At 37.7% G+C, this 18,686-nt stretch overlaps 1 protein-coding gene across 1 annotated transcript in view; it reads right to left on the minus strand.

Moving 5' to 3' along the window:
* SPATA1 (spermatogenesis associated 1) overlaps window positions 1-18,686 on the minus strand; it is a 76,508-nt gene that overhangs the window by 14,374 nt on the left and 43,448 nt on the right. Inside the window, 3 exon segments of the mRNA XM_059885105.1 lie at window positions 2,624-2,802; window positions 10,385-10,510; window positions 11,405-11,516. Coding sequence (XP_059741088.1) covers window positions 2,624-2,802; window positions 10,385-10,510; window positions 11,405-11,516 — 417 coding nt within the window.

The raw sequence follows: 18,686 nt of genomic DNA on the forward strand, positions 1-18,686 counted from the left end.
TTTTGGTTACTTTTGTTCAGAAAAGTTTGTGAGTTGCTATTGTTCATTGTTCAGTTGTTAGTTGTGTCTGATTCTTTACGACCCCATGGGCTGTAGCATGCCAGGCTTCCCTGTCCTTCACCATCTCCTGGAGCTTGCTCAAACTCATGTCCGTTAAGTCGGTGATGCCATTCAACCATCTAGTCCTTGTCGTCCCCTTCTCCTGCTGTCAATCTTTCCCAGCATAAGGGTCTTTTCCAATGAGTTGGTTCTTCCCATCAGGTGGCCATAGCATTGGAGCTTCAGCTTCATCATCGGTCCTACCAATGAATATTCAGGATTGATTTCCTTTAGGATGGACTGGTTTGATCTCCTTTCAGTCCAAGGGACTCTCAAGAATCTTCACCAACATGACAGTTCAGAAACATCAATTCTTCAGCACTCAGCCTTCTCCATGGTCCAACTCTCACATCCATACATGACTACTGGAAAAACCATGAGATGGTTTAGTCACTAAGTCATGTCCAAATCTTGCAACCCCATGGAATGTCGCCTGCCAGGCTCCTCTGTCCATGGGATTCTCCAGGCAAGAATACTGGAGTGAGTTGCCATTTCCTTCCCCAGGGGATCTTCCTGACACAGGAATCAAACCCAGGTCTCCTGGGTTGCAGGTAGATTCTTTGCCAACTGAGCTACGAGAGGAAAACCGTATCTCTGATTATACAGACCTTTGTTGGCAAAGTAATGCCTCTGCTTTTAAATATGCTCTATACGTTTGTCATAGCTTTTCTTCCAAGGAGTACGTGTTTTTTAATTTCATGGCTGCAGTCACAGTCTGCAGTGATTTTGGAGCCCAAGAAAATAAAGGCTGTCACTGTTTCCATTGTTTCCCCATCTATTTGCCATGAAGTGATGGGACTAGATGCCATGAACTTAGTTTTCTGAATGTTGAGTTTTAAGCCAGCGTTTTCACTCTCCTTTTTCACCTTTATCAAAAGGCTTTTTAGTTCCTCTTTGCTTTCTGCCATAAGGGAGGTATCATCTGCATATCTGAGGTTATTGATATTTCTCCCAGCAATCTTGATTCCAGCTTGTGCTTCATCCAGCCCGGCATTTTGCATGTCATCTGCATATAAGTTAAATAAGCGGGGTGACCATATACAGCCTTGACGTACCCCTTTCCCAATTTGGAACCAGTGCTTTGGTTCTAACTTGCTTCTTGACCTGCATACAGGTTTCTCAGGAGGCAGGTAAGGTGGTCTGGTATTCCCTTCTCTTTAAGAAATTTCCACTTTGTTGTGATCCACAGTCAAAGGCTTTGCCATAGTCAATAAAGCAGAAGTAGATGTTTTTCTGGAACTTTCTTGCCTTTTCTCTGATCCAGTGGGTGTTGGCAATTTGATCTCTGGTTCCTCTGCCTTTTCTAAATCCAGCTTGAACTGGATTTTCAAACTGGATTTTCTGGAAATTCTCAGTTCACATACTGTTGAAGCCTAGCTTGGAGAATTTTGACCATTACTTTGCTAGTGTGTGAGATGAGTGCAATTGTACAGTAGTTTGAGCATTCTTTGGCATTGCCTTTTTTTGGGATTGGAATGAAAACTGACCTTTTCCAGTCCTGTGGTCACTGCTGAGTTTTCCAAATTTGCTGGCATATTGAGTGCAGCACTTTTACAGCATCATCTTTTAGGATTTGAAATAGCTCAGCTGGAATTCCATCACCTCCTCCACTAGCTTTGTTTGTAGTGATGCTTCTTAAGGCCCACTTGACTTCTCACTCCAGGATGTCTGGCTCTAGGTGAATGATCACACCATCGTGATTATCTTGGTCATTAAGATCTTTTTTGTATAGTTCTTCTGTGTATTCTTGCCACCTCTTCTTAATATATTCTGCTTCTGTTGGGTCCATACTATTTCTGTCCTTTAATGTACCCATCTTTGCATGAATTGTTCCCTTGGTATCTCTAATTTTCTTGAAGAGATCCCTAGTCTTTCCCATTCTATTGTTTTCCTCTTGTTTCTTTGCACTGATCACTGAGGAAGGCTTTCTTATCTCTCTTTGCTATTCTTTGTGAGGTGTAACTGTCTGGAAAGAAAGAATTTAAGCTGCTTTCATGAAAAGGACATTATCATATATTCAACTTGAGAAAACAGTAAGATAAAAAGTTTCAGTGATGCTTAAAAAAAGTATCAGCTAATATGGAGAAAACTTTATTTAAAACTATTTGGATTTTATATTAAAATGACCTAAAATGGTAAACTTTTACTCATAGAAACAGAGTAGATTGGTGGTTGGTGGAAGCAGGAGGTGCGGGTTGGGAGAAATGGGTAACAGTGGTCAAAAGTTACAAACTTGTAGATATAAGATCTACAAGTTCTAGGGATGTAATATACAGCACAGGGGCTTTCCTGGAGGCTCAGACAGTAGAGAATCTGCCTGAAATGCAGGAGACCTGGGTTCGATCCCTGGGTGGGAAGACCCCCAGGAGAAGGGAATGGCCATCCACTCCAGTATGCTTGCCTAGAGAATCCCCACGGACAGAGGAGCCTGGCAGGTTACAGTCCATAGGATTGCAAAGAGTCAGGCATGACTGAAGTGACTTAGAGGGCACACTCAACAGAATGTGAACATATTTAATAGTACCTTAGAGTCTGTGATGTTTGCAAGATTCTTTGGTCTCATCTTGATCTCCCTGGCTTTAAGTTGCATGAGCAATTTTTTATAGTGAAGTTCCACATCTTCTCGAAGTTTTGTTAAAACTTCCTCCAATGATGCTGTAACTTTCTTTGTTTCAAAGCACTTTTTTTTCCAACCACCACAGGCTTAAAAAAAAAAAAAAAAAACCAACAACAACAAAAAAACGCAAATGCTATAGTTTGATTAAACTTTTCAATCTGGAAAGGACCCTGGAGTTAATTCAAATCATTCCTCTCTCATATGCTGAGGAAATTAGAGTTAAGAGAAAAATGTTTATTGAATTAAAAGGCCTACATATATAGTAAAATACTCTTAAATCCAGGGACCAAAATCAAGTTCTTCATGCTTGTACTTTTTTAGAAAATCTTTCTTCAAAATATTACCTATAACAAAATATGTATACTTTTATTTTGATTACTTTTATCCATAATCTGATTTGAATTCAGTATTTATATAATTAAAAATATAAAACAAAAAGGCAAAATATATATTTTCAGATTTTCCTTATTTTTCAGCCCGAAAATGACTTGTTTTGTGAAATCAGTTGATTCTAATTCATCATTTATCAAAATTATTCCCAATATATCCCCAAACTGCTGTAGGGCAGAATTTCTTTCTTTTTTTTTTTTTTTGCTATTCTTTTTTTAATTTTTTTTAAATTTTATTTTATTTTTAAACTTTACAAAATTGTATTAGTTTTGCCAAATATCAAAATGAATCCACCACAGGTATACATGTGTTCCCCATCCTGAACCCTCCTCCCTCCTCCCTCCCCATACCATCCCTCTGGGTCGTCCCAGTGGGTCGTCCCAAGCATCCAGTATCGTGCATCGAACCTGGACTGGCAACCCGTTTCATACATGATATTATACATGTTTCAATGCCATTCTACCAAATCTTCCCACCCTCTCCCTCTCCCACAGAGTCCATAAGACTGTTCTATACATCAGTGTCTCTTTTGCTGTCTCATACGCAGGGTTATTGTTACCATCTTTCTAAACTCCATATATATGCGTTAGTATACTGTATTGGTGTTTTTCTTTCTGGCTTACTTCACTCTGTATAATAGGCTCCAGTTTCATCCACCTCATTAGAACTGATTCAAATGTATTCTTTTTAATGGCTGAGTAATACTCCATTGTGTATATGTACCACTGCTTTCTTATCCATTCATCTGATGATGGACATCTAGGTTGCTTCCATGTCCTGGCTATTATAAACAGTGCTGCGATGTACACTGGGGTACACGTGTCTCTTTCCCTTCTGGTTTCCTCAGTGTGTATGCCCAGCAGTGGGATTGCTGGATCATAAGGCAGTTCTATTTCCAGTTTTTTAAGGAATCTCCACACTGTTCTCCATAGTGGCTGTACTAGTTTGCATTCCCACCAACAGTGTAAGAAGGTTCCCTTTTCTCCACACCCTCTCCAGCATTTATTACTTGTAGACTTTTGGATCGCAGCCATTCTGACTGGTGTGAAATGGTACCTCATAGTGGTTTTGATTTGCATTTCTCTGATAATGAGTGATGTTGAGCATCTTTTCATGTGTTTGTTAGCCATCTGTATGTCTTCTTTGAAGAAACGTCTATTTAGATCTTTGGCCCATTTTTTGATTGGGTCATTTATTTTTCTGGAGTTGAGCTGTAGGAGTTGCTTGTATATTTTTGAGATTAGTTGTTTGTCAGTTGCTTCATTTGCTATTATTCTCTCCCATTCTGAAGGCTGTCTTTTCACCTTGCTAATAGTTTCCTTTGATGTGCAGAAGCTTTTAAGGTTAATTAGGTCCCATTTGTTTATTTTTGCTTTTATTTCCAATATTCTGGGAGGTGGGTCATAGAGGATCCTGCTGTGATGTATGTCAGAAAGTTTTTTGCCTATGTAGGGCAGAATTTCTTAAACATGACTTCTGGTTGAGAAAATTAGAAATTAAACTCTGTCAGTTTAAAGAATCGCTTTGACACTAATGAGATTCAAAATATAAACTTAATTGGAACACAAACTGCATGCTAGTATACCAGAATATGTTTATATTTCCTTTTTTAAGATTATCATGAAAACACCTTAAAATTCTATATTATAAGGTGATTTAATTAAAAATAAAAAACTACATGGAACTTTAACTCAAGATTTTAACAATTTATCTCAGCCCTATATCTAACCCGACAGCAAGTTCTACTGGTACCACTCCCAAAATCCTTTGTGCATCTCCCACATTCTCCCCTCTTCAGTGCTGCATTCCTAGGCAATCCGCTATCATCTTTTGAAAGATGTATTATCTTTCTAATGGCCTCTCTGCTTCCATTCTTGCCCCTCTACAGGCTATTCCATCTTTCTAAAACATGTTTGCTGCTGCTGCTGCTGCTGCTAAGTCGCTTCAGTCGTGTCCGACTCTGTGCGACCCCATAGACGGCAGCCCAGCAGGCTTTTCTGTCCCTGGGATTCTCCAGGCAAGAACACTGGAGTGGGTTGCCATTTCCTTCTCCAATGCATGAAAGTGAAAAGTGAAAGTAAAGTCGCTCAGTCATGCCCGACTCTTAGCGACCCCATGGACTGCAGCTTTCCAGGCTCCTCCTTCCGTGGGATTTTCCAGGCAAGAGCACTGGAGTAGGTTGCCATTGCCTTCTCTGAAAACATCTTTAAAATACTTTAAATCACCTAAATCCAAAGGCTAAAAGTCCTCTGATGTCTTCCCATATTACTTGTAACAAAATCCAACTTCTGGAACTGGCCTATCTGTTCCTTGCTGACCTTTTGATTTTCTCCCTCTACATTCTTTCTTACTGATCACACTTCAGCCACACTGGTCTTGGTTCAGGTCCTTAATTCTGAAAGCTTATTTCTATCTCTATATCTTGACTTTTAGTGTTCCTCCTGTTTGGACTCTTTTCCCCCTATCTTTTTACATGCTTGTTGTTGTTTAGCTGCCAAGTCATGTCCAACTCTTTTTGCCATCCCATGAACCGTAGGCCACCATGCTCCTCTGTCCATGGGATTTCCCGGGCAAGAATACTGGAGGGGGTTGGGTTACCATTTTCTTCTCCAGGAGATCTTCCCAACCCAAGAATCGAACCTGTGTCTCCTGCATTGGCAGGTGGATTCTTTACCACTGAGCCATCAGGGAAGCTCCTTCACATGTTTATCATTTTATTAATCAAACCTTAATGATATTTCCTCAAAGAAGCCTTCCTTGAAAAGTCTAGCTAAACCACCTCTCCTGCTCCACCACTCTTTACTTTACTCTTTAGCTCTCATCAGTAGCTGATGAGACCACCAGCTATTTGTTTATTGTCTGTATCCTCCAATTAGAGGCAACCCCTTGAGGGCAGGGTCATGTTTGTCTTGTTTACTGCTGTAACCTCAGTATTTAAAACAATGCTGAGAACTGAGGTGCATAGTAGGTTCAATCAAATATTCGATGGCTGATAGATACATTTTATCTTGAAACATTCCTGTTGAAATAGAAAGTAAGTGATAATTCTCATTTTATAAATAGAGTGAGGCCCAAAGAGGAGAAATAACTTGTGTAAGTAAATGATTATTCTGGTATCAGGTCCTGGTCCTATGATTTCTAATTCATTGCTCAAATCTGTCTGATAAAATTGCTCTTTTTTCACTATAACATGGCCAAATCATTGCCACCTCTTCTGGGGTAACACTTTAATATTATGAGGTAAAACATTCAGAAGTACCTCCTGACATTGTCTGTAACCTTCAGTCAGATCTAGTACTAGAGCAATAATTTTGCTGTAAACTGAGAGATTCAAGGGATTAGATCTGATACACAAAGCACCTGAAGAACTATCACTGTACAGGAGGCAGTGATTAAAACCATTCCCAAGAAAAAGAAAGGCAAAATGGTTGTCTGAGGAGGTCTTAGAAATAGCTAAGAAGAGAAGGGATAGGCAAAGGAGAAAAGGAACGATATATCCATCTGAATGCAGAGTTCCAAAGAATAGCAAGGAGAGATAAGAAAGCCTTCCCAAGTTGATCAATGCAAAGAAAGAGAAGAAAACAATAGAATGGGAAAGACTAGAGATCTCTTCAAGAAAATTAGAGACACCAAGGGAACATTTCATGCAAAGATGGGCACAATAAGGGACAGAGACAATATGGACCTAATGGAAGCAGAAGATATTAAGAAGAGGTGGCAAGAATACACAGAAGAACTATACAAAAAAGATCTTAATGACCCAGATAACCATGATGGTGTGATCACTCACTGAGAGCCATATCCCAAATTCCTGTTGGCTACTTATTTTACATATGGTAATATAAGTTTCCATGTTACTCTTTCCATACATCTCACCCTCTTCTCCCCTCTCCGCATGTCCATAAGTCTATTCTCTATGTCTGTTTCTCCATTGCTGCCCTGTAAATAAATTCTTCAGAACCTTTTTTGTAGATTCCATATGTGTGCATTAGAATATAATATTTATCTTTCTCTTTCTAACACATTTCACTCTGTATAATAGGTGCTAGGTTCATCTACCTCGTCAGAACTGACTCAAATGTGTTCCTTTTTATGGCCGAGTAATATTCCATTGTGTATATTACCACAACTTCTTTATCCATTCATCTGTTGATGGGCATCAAGGTTGCTTCAGTGTTCTAGCTATTGTAAATAGTGCTGCAGTGAACAATGGGATACATGTGTCTTTTTCAACCCGCATTTCCTCAGGGCATATGCCTAGGAGTGGGATTGCTAGGTCATATGGTGGTTTTATTCCTAGTTTTTAAAGGAATCTACATACCATCTTCCACAGTGGCTGTATCGATCTATATTCCCACCAACAGTGCAAGAGCATTAAAAATTCAATTATTTTTAAAAGCTGACATTTATTAATTTTAACAGTCATGTATTAAATAAGTGTTTATTAAGTGCCTACTGAGCTTAGTCACTGTTCTAGGCGCTGGGGAGATAGTAATAAGCCAACATAATCTTGTCCCTGCCCTCAAAGTGTTTATGGTCCAGTGGAGGTATGATGATCAAGTTAAGCAGTAGTGATACATCCTGATAACTGCTATGATAAAGGAATTACAGATTCTATGCATGGGAGTACAGATGAAAAACACCTAAATCAAATGGAAGAGATCAAGAAAGGCTTCCAGGAAAAGTGGTAGATGTACTGGAATCTGAGCTTCCCTGGTGGCTCAGTCAGTAAAGAATTTGCCATTTGATCCTTGGGTCAGGAAGATCCCCTGGAGAAGGAAATGGCAATCCACTCCAGTATTCTTGCTGGAACAATCCCATGGACAGCGGAGACTGCCAGGCTACAGTTTATGAGATCACAAGAGTCAGACATGACTTAGCGGCTAAACCACCACCCACCATACTAGAATCTGAAGTGTGCCTCCTCTTGGCTCCATGCCTTCAGTCTTTTCCCTCTGCCATCTAAATCTTATCTTCTCCTTCTACTCCTTTCTTCAGAGTTCCTGGTTATTTCCTACTAATCATTCAATCTCAGCTTAGATATCACTCTTGAAGCCTTCTTTGAGTCCCTTAGTCTCCCCTAGATGCTCAATTTTTTTGGTATGTGTGTCTGTTTGCTTTGCTAAATTGAATGAATGGGTGAATGAATGAGAGAAGTGAGGTAAGAAAAATAGTTTCCTTGCAATAATTAGAAACAGATTTGTTAGAACTTATAGAAATGAAAAAAATGAGAAAGGGTGGAGGAAGCATAGGATAATGATTTGTGAGATGTTAAATAATTCAAGAGGCTTACATTTTGGGTTGTATTCGAAGATAGAAAGGGTAAAAGGTATATATGGAATTAACTGCCTTTCAGTTCAGTTCAGTCACTCAGTCATGTCCGAATGTTTGCCACCCCATGGACTGCAGCATGCCAAGCTTCCCTGTCCATCACTGACTCCTGGAGCTTGTTCAAACTCATGTCCATCGAATCAGTGATGCCATCCAACTATCTCATCCTCTGTTGTCCCCTTCTCCTCTTGCCTTCAATCTTTCCCAGCATCAGGATCTTTTCCAATGAGTCAGTTCTTCCCATCAGGTGGCCAAAGTATTGGAGCTTCAGCTTTAGCATCAATCCTTCCAATGAATGTTCAGGATTGACTTCCTTTAGCATTGACTGGTTTGATCTCCTTGCAGTCCAAGGGACTCTCAAGAATCTTCTCCAACACCATAGTTCAAAAACATCGATTCTTCGGTGCTCAGCTTTCTTTACAGTCCAACTCTCACATCCATACATGACTACTGAAAAAACCATAGCTTTGGCTAGATGGACTTTTGTTGACAAAGTAATGTCTCTGCTTTTTAATATGCTGTCTAGGTTGGACATAGGTTTTCTTTCAAGGAGCAAATGTCTTTTAATTTCATGGTCGCAGTCATCATCTGCAGTGATTTTGGAGCCCCCCAAAATAGTCTGTCACTGTTTCCAATGTTTCCCCATCTATTTGCCATGAAGTGATGGGACTGGATGCCATGATCTTAGTTTTCCAAATGTTGAGTTTTAAGCCAGTGTTTTCACTCTCCTCTTTCACTTTCATCAAGAGGCTATTTATCCCTCTTTGCTTTCTGCCATAAGGGTGGTATCATCTGCATATATAATATTATTGATATTTCTCCCTGTAATCTTGATTCCAGCTTGTGCTTCATCCAGCCTGGCATTTTGCATGATATACTCTGCGTGTAAGTTAAATTAGCAGGGTGTCAATATACAGCCTTGACTTACTCTTTTCCCAATCTGGAACCAGTCCATTGTCCCATGTACAGTTCTAACTGTTGCTTCTTGACCTGCACACAGATTTCTCAGGAGGCAGGTCAGGTGGTATTCCCATCTCTTTAAGAATTTTCCACAGTTTGTTGTGATCCACACAGTCAAAGGCTTTGCCACAGTCAATGAAGCAGAAGTACATGTTTTTCTGGAACTCTCTTGCCTTTTCTATGATCTAATGGATGTTGGCAATTTGATCTCTGGTTTCTCTGCCTTTTCTAAATCCAGCTTGAACATCTGGAAGTTCTTGGTTCACATACTGTTGAAGTTTAGCTTGGAGAATTTTCAGCATTACTTTGCTAGTGTGTGAGATGCGTGCAAATGTAAGGTAGTTTGAGCATTCTTTGGCATTTCCTTTCTTAGGGATTGGAATGAAAACTGACCTTTTCCAGTCCTGTGGCCACTGCTGAGTTTTCCAAATGTGCTGGCATATTGAATGCAGCACTTTCACAGCCTCATCTTTTAGGATTTGAAATAGCTCAGCTGGAATTCCATCACCTCCTCCACTAGCTTTGTTTGGAGTGATACTTTTTAAGGTCCACTTGACTTTGGACTCCTGGATGGGCTCAGGAAACTCAAGTAGGGGCTCTCAACCTATGGGGCAGGGAGATGGGAGGGAGGTTCAAAAGGGAGGTGATATATGTACACCTATGGCTGATTCATGTTGAGATCTGACAGAAAACAATGAAGTTCGGTAAAGCAGTTATCCTTCAATAAAAAAATAAATTAAAATAAAAAATAATTGAATTTTAATAAAAAGCATGTTGCATTTAGTGTATAAAATAGTCAAACAATGATTTCATCTTTCCTATAGTGAATCTATATCAATAGTGTACTATTTAGACTATAACAGTATAACAGTAAATATCATTTTGTGATTTATTTTGTAAAATAAATCACAGGCACAGAATTTACAGGGATAAATTCTGTAAACCTTGAGTTTCCTTTATAGTGATAAAAGATGTAATAAATTTTACCATGATAGCGCTTTAATTTGCCTTGTTCCAATAGCCTTTCAGCTTTTTTCATTAGTTCTTTTGTAATTCTTTCCAGATATCTTCTTTCTTCCTCTGTTTGTTTCATTTGTTCAATAATCTTGTCCCCTAATAGATTATAAGCCATACTCATAAATACCTAAAAGCTAAAAGATGGGTCAAGTCCTAAAATATAGAATATAAAACTAAAAAATGCTTAAAACAGCAAGTATAAATTTTACCCCAAACTCTGTTTTTCTACCTGTAGTACAGTGATTTGCCACTGTGGAAAACACTAAGGAGTCATTTCAGTATTTATAGGAGATTTATATATATGTAAACAATACAGTATGTTTCTTTTGCATTTATATATATATGTATAGAAACTAGGTAGGCTTCCCTGGTGGCTCAGAGGGTAAAGCGTCTGCCTACAATGCAGGAGACCTGGATTCGATCTCCGGGTCGGGAAGATCCCCTGGAGAAGGAAACGCAACCCACTCCAGTACTCTTGCCTGAAAAATCCCATGGACGGAGAAGCCTGGTAGGCTACAGTCCATGGGGTTGCAAAGAGTCGGACACGACTGAGCAACTTCACATAGAAACTAGGTAAAGCTGTGTAGTTATATCCCTTGATTTAATTCTTTAAGTAAATTTATCTTGGGTCCAAAGTTATTGTACTTAAATCTTACATAGAAAAATGTATATTTTAGACTATATTTTTTTAAATGTAGAAATAATACTAGTGACACACATATGCAGTAATCAACATAACAATCATATACTTTAAAATAATTTAACTTTTTGTGGTAAAATATACATAATTTACCATTTTAATCATATTCAAATGTACAGTTTAATGGCACTGTTTGCATTCATAATATTTTGCAAGCATCACCACTCCTTCATCTCCAAAACTTTATCTTTCCAAACTAAAACTGTACACATTAAACAATTAACTCCTCATTAACATTATTTAACTTTACCTCATAGAATCATCTGTACTTATAGTATCATCATACTTACTCTCAGTCTGTGATAAAGGTATATCAGTTATTCCTGGAGAAAGAGCAGGTTGACAAGGAAGTGAAGGAAAATCAATAAGATCTGGTAGGGGGATGTACTCTGTTTTACCTAGCTGTAAGCAAACATGAAAATCAGTAAGATCTGGTAGGGCGACACATTATTTTTCACCCATTTGTAAGCATCTGATAATGCCAACAGTAATGCAGTTTTTTACTTATAAGGTGATGAACTCCAAAATCTATCTTTGTAGCTATAGACCCTCTCTACTGCTCTATTTTCTCCATTCCTCTATTACTTGGATGTTATATCACAGGTGCTTCAAACTAAAAATTTACAAAGAAGAAAAATAAAAGAATCCATATTCCTTTCTAAGCATGATTTCCTTCCAAGATTTCTGATTTCAATTATTTGTTATGACAACTTTTAAATGTTTCTCGGATGGCTATTGAATTTTTTTTTCTTGAGCCAATTTTGATCACTTATATTTGCTTAGAAAATTGGGCATCCTAGCACATTTTCAAATTTTAGCATACATTATATTCTCATATATTTTATCACCTCTGTATTTGTGTTACATTGCCTTCATCTCACCTAATTTTTGTGTCTCTACCCTTTTTTGATAAACTATCTCAAGCCTTACTGATGTTGATGTTTCTGCCACTACCACTTTATAGATCTTGAACTCTTTTCAATTCTACTAGGCTGTTTACTTCTGTAACTTATTAGTTTCTACTTTTATCTTCATTAAGAAACCCTTATCCCTACTTTGTTTTATTATTTTTTCTAGTTTATTGCATTTTATTTTGTTAACTTATAAGGATAGATTCCCACAGGATAATGGCAACCACCTAAATTAGAATCTCTCCACACATGCTCTCAACTACTATAAAAAGAAAGCAAATATAATCACCCATAACTTATGTCTGCAGTGTAAGTAGGACACAGAATCCTCTAATTTACATATACTTTAATTTACATGTAAGTGGAGAAATAAACACTCTGGGCCAGCTGTGTGTGCTTAGGAGCTCACATCTAAGCAGAGTCAGATGGGGACTATGCATTAGAGAGATAATACACAGATAACACAGTGAACATTAACCACAATTCAGTCTTAAAGGAAAGGGTCCTACATGTGGTGGAGAAATATTGAGAGATAGGGTATGAACTGGTAAATCAGAGCTCTTTCTATGAGGAATCTAAAAGAAAGGGGCTTTTAAAATGTAGAGGACCAGAGGTGGTAATTATGGGAAAACATAGTTACTAGGTGAGAGGAAAATGCTTCAGAAGCAAGAGATGTTCTGTTAAGCAAGGTAGTAAGAGAAAGAAAGGTGGTCAAGTTAGTTAAGAGCTCTGCTGAATTAAATCAGTAAGAAAGTATACAAAGAAAAAAGACCATTTCCCCCAAATGAAACAACTGCATTTTATTATAACAACAGAAGAGGGCACTCCTAATCTACAAGCTAAACTAAACCACCAGAACACTACTCCCTGTTCCTCTGTAAGAACACCTACTACAGATTCAGAAAAATCCAACACAAGTAAGCAAAGACAACATCTACAAAATAATGTAACATTCATGCTAAGTTACTTTTTGAAAACCCTCAAAATTGAGAACTAAAACAAAACAAAACCAGCAGCCAAGAGGCAGAAAAAATTAACAATATCCCAACATAGATTGTATTAAATGAATTCAAAGCATTTTAGGTATTAATGAACACCATAAATCACAAATTTAGACATTCAGAATAAAAATGGAAAAACAAAAACCCAGGAAGATGTAAAATGGAAATTGACCAAATTGAAGCAAGAAATTAAAGAAAAAAACAAACTGTCTCAGAAATGAATAACAGATATCCGAACAGGAACAGATACGACCAAAAAAAAAAATAGAGTAAGCATAATAGAGAACAGAAATAAAAGGAGCAAAGATAATTAAACATAAAGAAATGGTAAACTTGACCTAGAAGAAATAAAAAGAAGTTAATCAATAATGAATAATGCAATAACTGAGATCAAAAACACTCTGGAGGGAAACAACAGTATAATAACTGAGGCAGAAGATAGGATGAGTGAGGTGGAAGATAGAATGGTGGAAATCGATGAAGCAGAGAGGAAAAAAGAAAAAAGAATTAAAATAAATGCTGACAACCTCAGAGACCTCTGGGACAATGCCAAATGCCCCAACATTCGAATCATAGGAGTCCCAGAAGAAGAAGACAAAAAGAAAGGCCATGAGAAAATACCTGAGGAGATAATAGCTGAAAAATTCCCTAAAATGGGGAAGGAAATAGCCACCCAAGTCTAAGAAACCCAGAGAGTCCCAAACAGGATAAACCCAAGATGAAACACCCAAGACACATATTAATCAAATTAACGAAGCTCAAACACAAAGAACAGATATTAAAAGCAGCAAGGGAAAAACAACAAATAACACATAAGGGGATTCCCATAAGGATAACAGCTGATCTTTCAATAGAAACTCTTCAGGCCAGAAAGGACTGGCAGGACATACTTAAAGTGATGAAAGAGAAAAACCTACAATCCAGATTACTGTACCCAGCAAGGATCTCATTCAAATATGAAGGAGAAATCAAAAGCTTTACAGACAAGCAAAAGCTGAGAGAATTCAGCACCACCAAACCAGCTCTTCAACAAATGCTAAAGGATCTTCTCAAGACAGGAAACACAGAAAAGGTGTATAAACTCGAACCTAAAACAACAAAGTAAATGGCACAGGATCATACTTATCAATAATTACCTTAAATGTAAATGGGTTGAAAGCCCCAACCAAAAGACAAAGACTGGCTAAATGGATACAAAAACAAGACCCCTATATATGCTGTCTACAAGAGACCCACCTCAAAACAAGGGACACATACAGACTGAAAGTGAAGGGCTGGTAAAAAGATGTTTCATGCAAATGCAGACCAAAAGAAAGCAGGAGTAGCAATACTCATATCAGATAAAATAGACTTTGACATAAAGACCATGAAAAGAGACAAAGAAGGATACTACATAATGACCAAAGGGTCAAGCCTTTGATCTAGAAGATATAACAATTATAAATATATATGCATCCAACATAGGAGCACCACAATATGTAAGGCAAATGCTAACAAGCATGAAAGGGGAAATGAACAGTAACACAGTAATAGTGGGAGACTTTAATGCCCCACTCACACCTATGGATAGATCAGCTAAACAGAAAATTAGCAAGGAAACACAAACTTTAAATAATACAATGGACCAGTTAGACCTAATTGACATCTATAGGACATTTCACCCCAAAACAATGAATTTCAACTTTTTCTCAAGTGCACATGGAACCTTCTCCAGGATAGATCACATCCAGGGCCATAAATCTAGCCTTGGTAAATTCAAAAAAAATGAAATAATTTCAAGCATCTTTTCTGATCACAGTCTGGTAAGATTAGATGTCAACTACAGGGGGGAAAAAACTATTAAAAGTACAAACATATGGAGGCTAAACAACACACTTCTGAATAACCAACAAATCACAAAAGAAATAAAAATATGCATAGAAATGAATGAAAATGAAAACACAACAACCCCAAACCTACAGGACTCAGTAAAGCAGTGCTGAGGGGAAGGTTCATAGCAATACAAGCTTATCTCAAGAAACAAGATAAAAGTCAATTAAATAACCTAATTCTACACCTAAAGCAACTAGAAAAGGAAGAAATGAAGAGCCCCAGGGTTAGTAGGAAAGAAATAATAAAAAATAGGGCTGAAATAAATGAAAAAGAAACAAAGGAGACCATAGCAAAAATCAACAAAGCTAAAAGTTGGCTCTTTGAGAAGATAAATAAAATAGACAAACCATTAGCCAGACTTATCAAGAAAGAAAGGGAGAAGAATCAAATCAGCAAAATTAGAAATGAAAATGGAGAAATCACAACAGACAACACAGAAATACAAAGGATCATAAGAGACTACTATCAGCAACTATATGATAATAAAATGGACAACTTGGAAGAAATGGACAAATTCTTAGAAAAGTATAACTTTCCAAAACTGAATCAGGAAGAAATAGAAAATCTTAACAGACTCATCACAAGCATGGAAATCGAAACGGTTATCAGAAATCTTCCAGCAAACAAAAGCCAAGGACCAGACGGCTTCACAGCTGAATTCTACCAAAAATTTAAAGAAGAGCTAACACCTATCCAGTACTCTTGCCTGGAAAATCCCATGGACGGAGGAGCCTGGTAGGCTGCAGTCCATTGGGTTGCTAAGAGTTGGACAAGACTGAATGACTTCACTTTCACTCTTCACTTTTATGCATTGGAGAAGGAAATGGCAACCCACTCCAGTGTTCTTGCCTGGAGAATCCCAGGGACAGGGGAGCCTGGTGGGCTGCCGTCTATGGGTCGCACAGAGTTGGACACGATTGAAGCGACTTAGCAGCAGCAACACGTATCCTACTCAAACTCTTCCAGAAAATTGCAGAGGAAGGTAAACTTCCAAACTCATTCTATGAGGCCACCATCACCCTAATACCAAAACCAGACAAAGATGCCCCCTCCCCCCAAAAAAAGAAAACTACAGGCCAATATCACCGATGAACATAGATGCAAAAATCCTAACAAAACTCTAGCAAAAAGGATGCAACAACATATTAAAAAGATCATACACCATGACCAAGTGGGCTTTATCCCAGGGATGCAAGGATTCTTTGATATCTGCAAATCAATCAATGTGATACACATTAACAAATTGAAAGATAAAAACCATATGATTATCTCAATAAATGCAAAGAAAGCCTTTGACAAAATTCAACACCCATTTATGATAAAAATCCTCCAGAAAGCAGAAATAGAAGGAACATACCTCAACATAATAAAAGCCATGTATGATAAACCCACAGCAAACATTATCCTCAATGGTGAAAAATTGAAAACATTTCCCCTAAAGTCAGGAACAAAACAAGGGTGTCCATTCTCACCACTACTATTCAACATAGTTTTGGAAGTTTTGGCCACAGCAATCAGAGAAGAAAAAGAATAAAAGGAATCCAGATTGGAAAAGAAGAAGTAAAACTCTCACTGTTGGCAGATGACATGATCCTCTACATAGAAAACCCTAAAGACTCCACCAGAACATTACTAGAGGTAATCAATGAATATAGTAAAATTGCAGGATATAAAATTAACACACAGAAATCCCTTGCATTCCTATACACTAATAATGAGAAAACAGAAAGAGAAATTAAGGAAACAATTCCATTCACCATTGCAGTGAAAAGAATAAAATACTTAGGAATAAATCCACCTAAAGAAACAAAAGACCTATATATAGGAAACTATAAAACACTGATGAAAGAAATCAAAGATAACACAAATAGATGGAGAAATAAACCATGTTCATGGATTGGAAGAATCAATATAGTGAAAATGAGTATACTACCCAAAGCAATCTATAGATTTAATGCAATCCCTATCAAGCTACCAACAGTATTTTTCAGAGAACTAGAACAAATAATTTTCACAATTTGTATGGAAATACAAAAAACCTCGAATAGCCAAAGCAATCTTGAGAAAGAAGAATGGAACTGGAGGAATCAACCTGCCTGGCTTCAGATGATACTACAAAGCTACAGTCATCAGGACAGTATGGTACTGGCAAAAAGACAGAAATATAGATCAATGGAACAAAATAAAAAGCCCAGAGATAAATCCATGCACCTATGGACACTTTATCTTTGACAAAGGAGGCAAGAATATACAATGGATTAAAGACAATCTCTTTAACAAGTGGTGCTGGGAAAACTGGTCAACCGCCTGTAAAAGAATGAACTAGAACACTTTCTAAAACCATACACAAAAATAAATTCAAAATGGATTAAAGGTCCACACGTAAGACCAGAAACTATAAAACTCCTAGAGGAAAATATAGGCAAAACACTCTCTGACATAAATCACAGCAGGATCCTCTATGACCCAGCTCCCAAAATAATGGAAATAAAAGCAAAAATAAACAATGGGACCTAATTAAACTTAAAACCATTTGCACAATGAAGGAAACTATAAGCAAGGTGAAAAGACAGCCTTCAGAATGGGAGAAAATAATAGCAAACAAAACAACTGACAAAGAATTAATCTCAAAAATATACAAGCAGCTCCTGCAGCTCAATTCCAGAAAAATAAATGACCCAATCAAAAAATGGGTCAAAGAACTAAACAGACATTTTTCCAAGGAAGACATACAGATGGCTAACAAATACATGAAAAGATGCTCAACATCACTTATTATCAGAGAAATGCAAATCAAAACCACAATGAGGTACCATCTCACACCAGTGAGAATGGCTGCTATTAAAAAGTCTACAAACAATAAATGCTGGAGAGGGTGTGGAGAAAAAGGAACCCTCTTACATTGTTGGTGGGAATGCAAACTAGTATGGCCACTATAGAGAACAGTGTGGAGATTCTTTAAAAAACTGGAAATAGAACTGCCATACTACTCAGCAATCCCACTGCTGGGCATACACACTGAAGAAACCAGAATGGAAAGAGCCATGTGTACCCCAATGTTCACCGCAGCACTGTTTACAATAGCTAGGACATGGAAGCAATCTAGATGTCCAATGGCAGACGAATGGATAAGAAAGCCATGGTACATATACACAATGGAATATTACTCAGCCATTAAAAAGAATGCATGTGAATCAGTTCTAATGAGGTGGATGAAACTGGAGCCTATTATACAGAGTGAAGTAAGTCAGAAAGAAAAACACCAATACAGTACACTAACACATATATATATGGAATTTAGAAAGATGGTAACGACCCTATATGTGAGATAGCAAAAGAGACACAGATGTAAAGAACAGTCTTTGGACTCTGTGGGAGAAGGTGAGGGTGGGATGATTTGAGAGGGTAGCGTTGATACATGTATATTATATATGAAGCAGATCGCCGGTTCAGGTTTGATACATGAGACAGGGTGCTCAGGGCTGGTGCACTGGGATGACCCTGGGAGATGGGGTGGGGAGGGAGGTGGGAGGGGAGTTCTGGATGGGAAAACATGTGTGCCCATGGCTGATTTATGTCGATGTTTGGCAAAAAACACTACAATATTGTAAAGTAACTAGCCTCCAATTAAAATAAATACATTAATTTTAAAAATTAAAAAAAAAAAAGAAATGGTAAACTTGATCAGAGAGAAAGTAATAGAAATAGAAGGTAAAGAAGAACTAATAAAGACAAACTGGGGTCCCTGAAAAAAAAACATTGAATGGATCTGCTATTTATATTGTTTT

This window comes from Bos taurus, chromosome 3 (genome assembly GCF_002263795.3).
Source record: "Bos taurus isolate L1 Dominette 01449 registration number 42190680 breed Hereford chromosome 3, ARS-UCD2.0, whole genome shotgun sequence".
NCBI classification, from domain to species: domain Eukaryota; kingdom Metazoa; phylum Chordata; class Mammalia; order Artiodactyla; family Bovidae; genus Bos; species Bos taurus.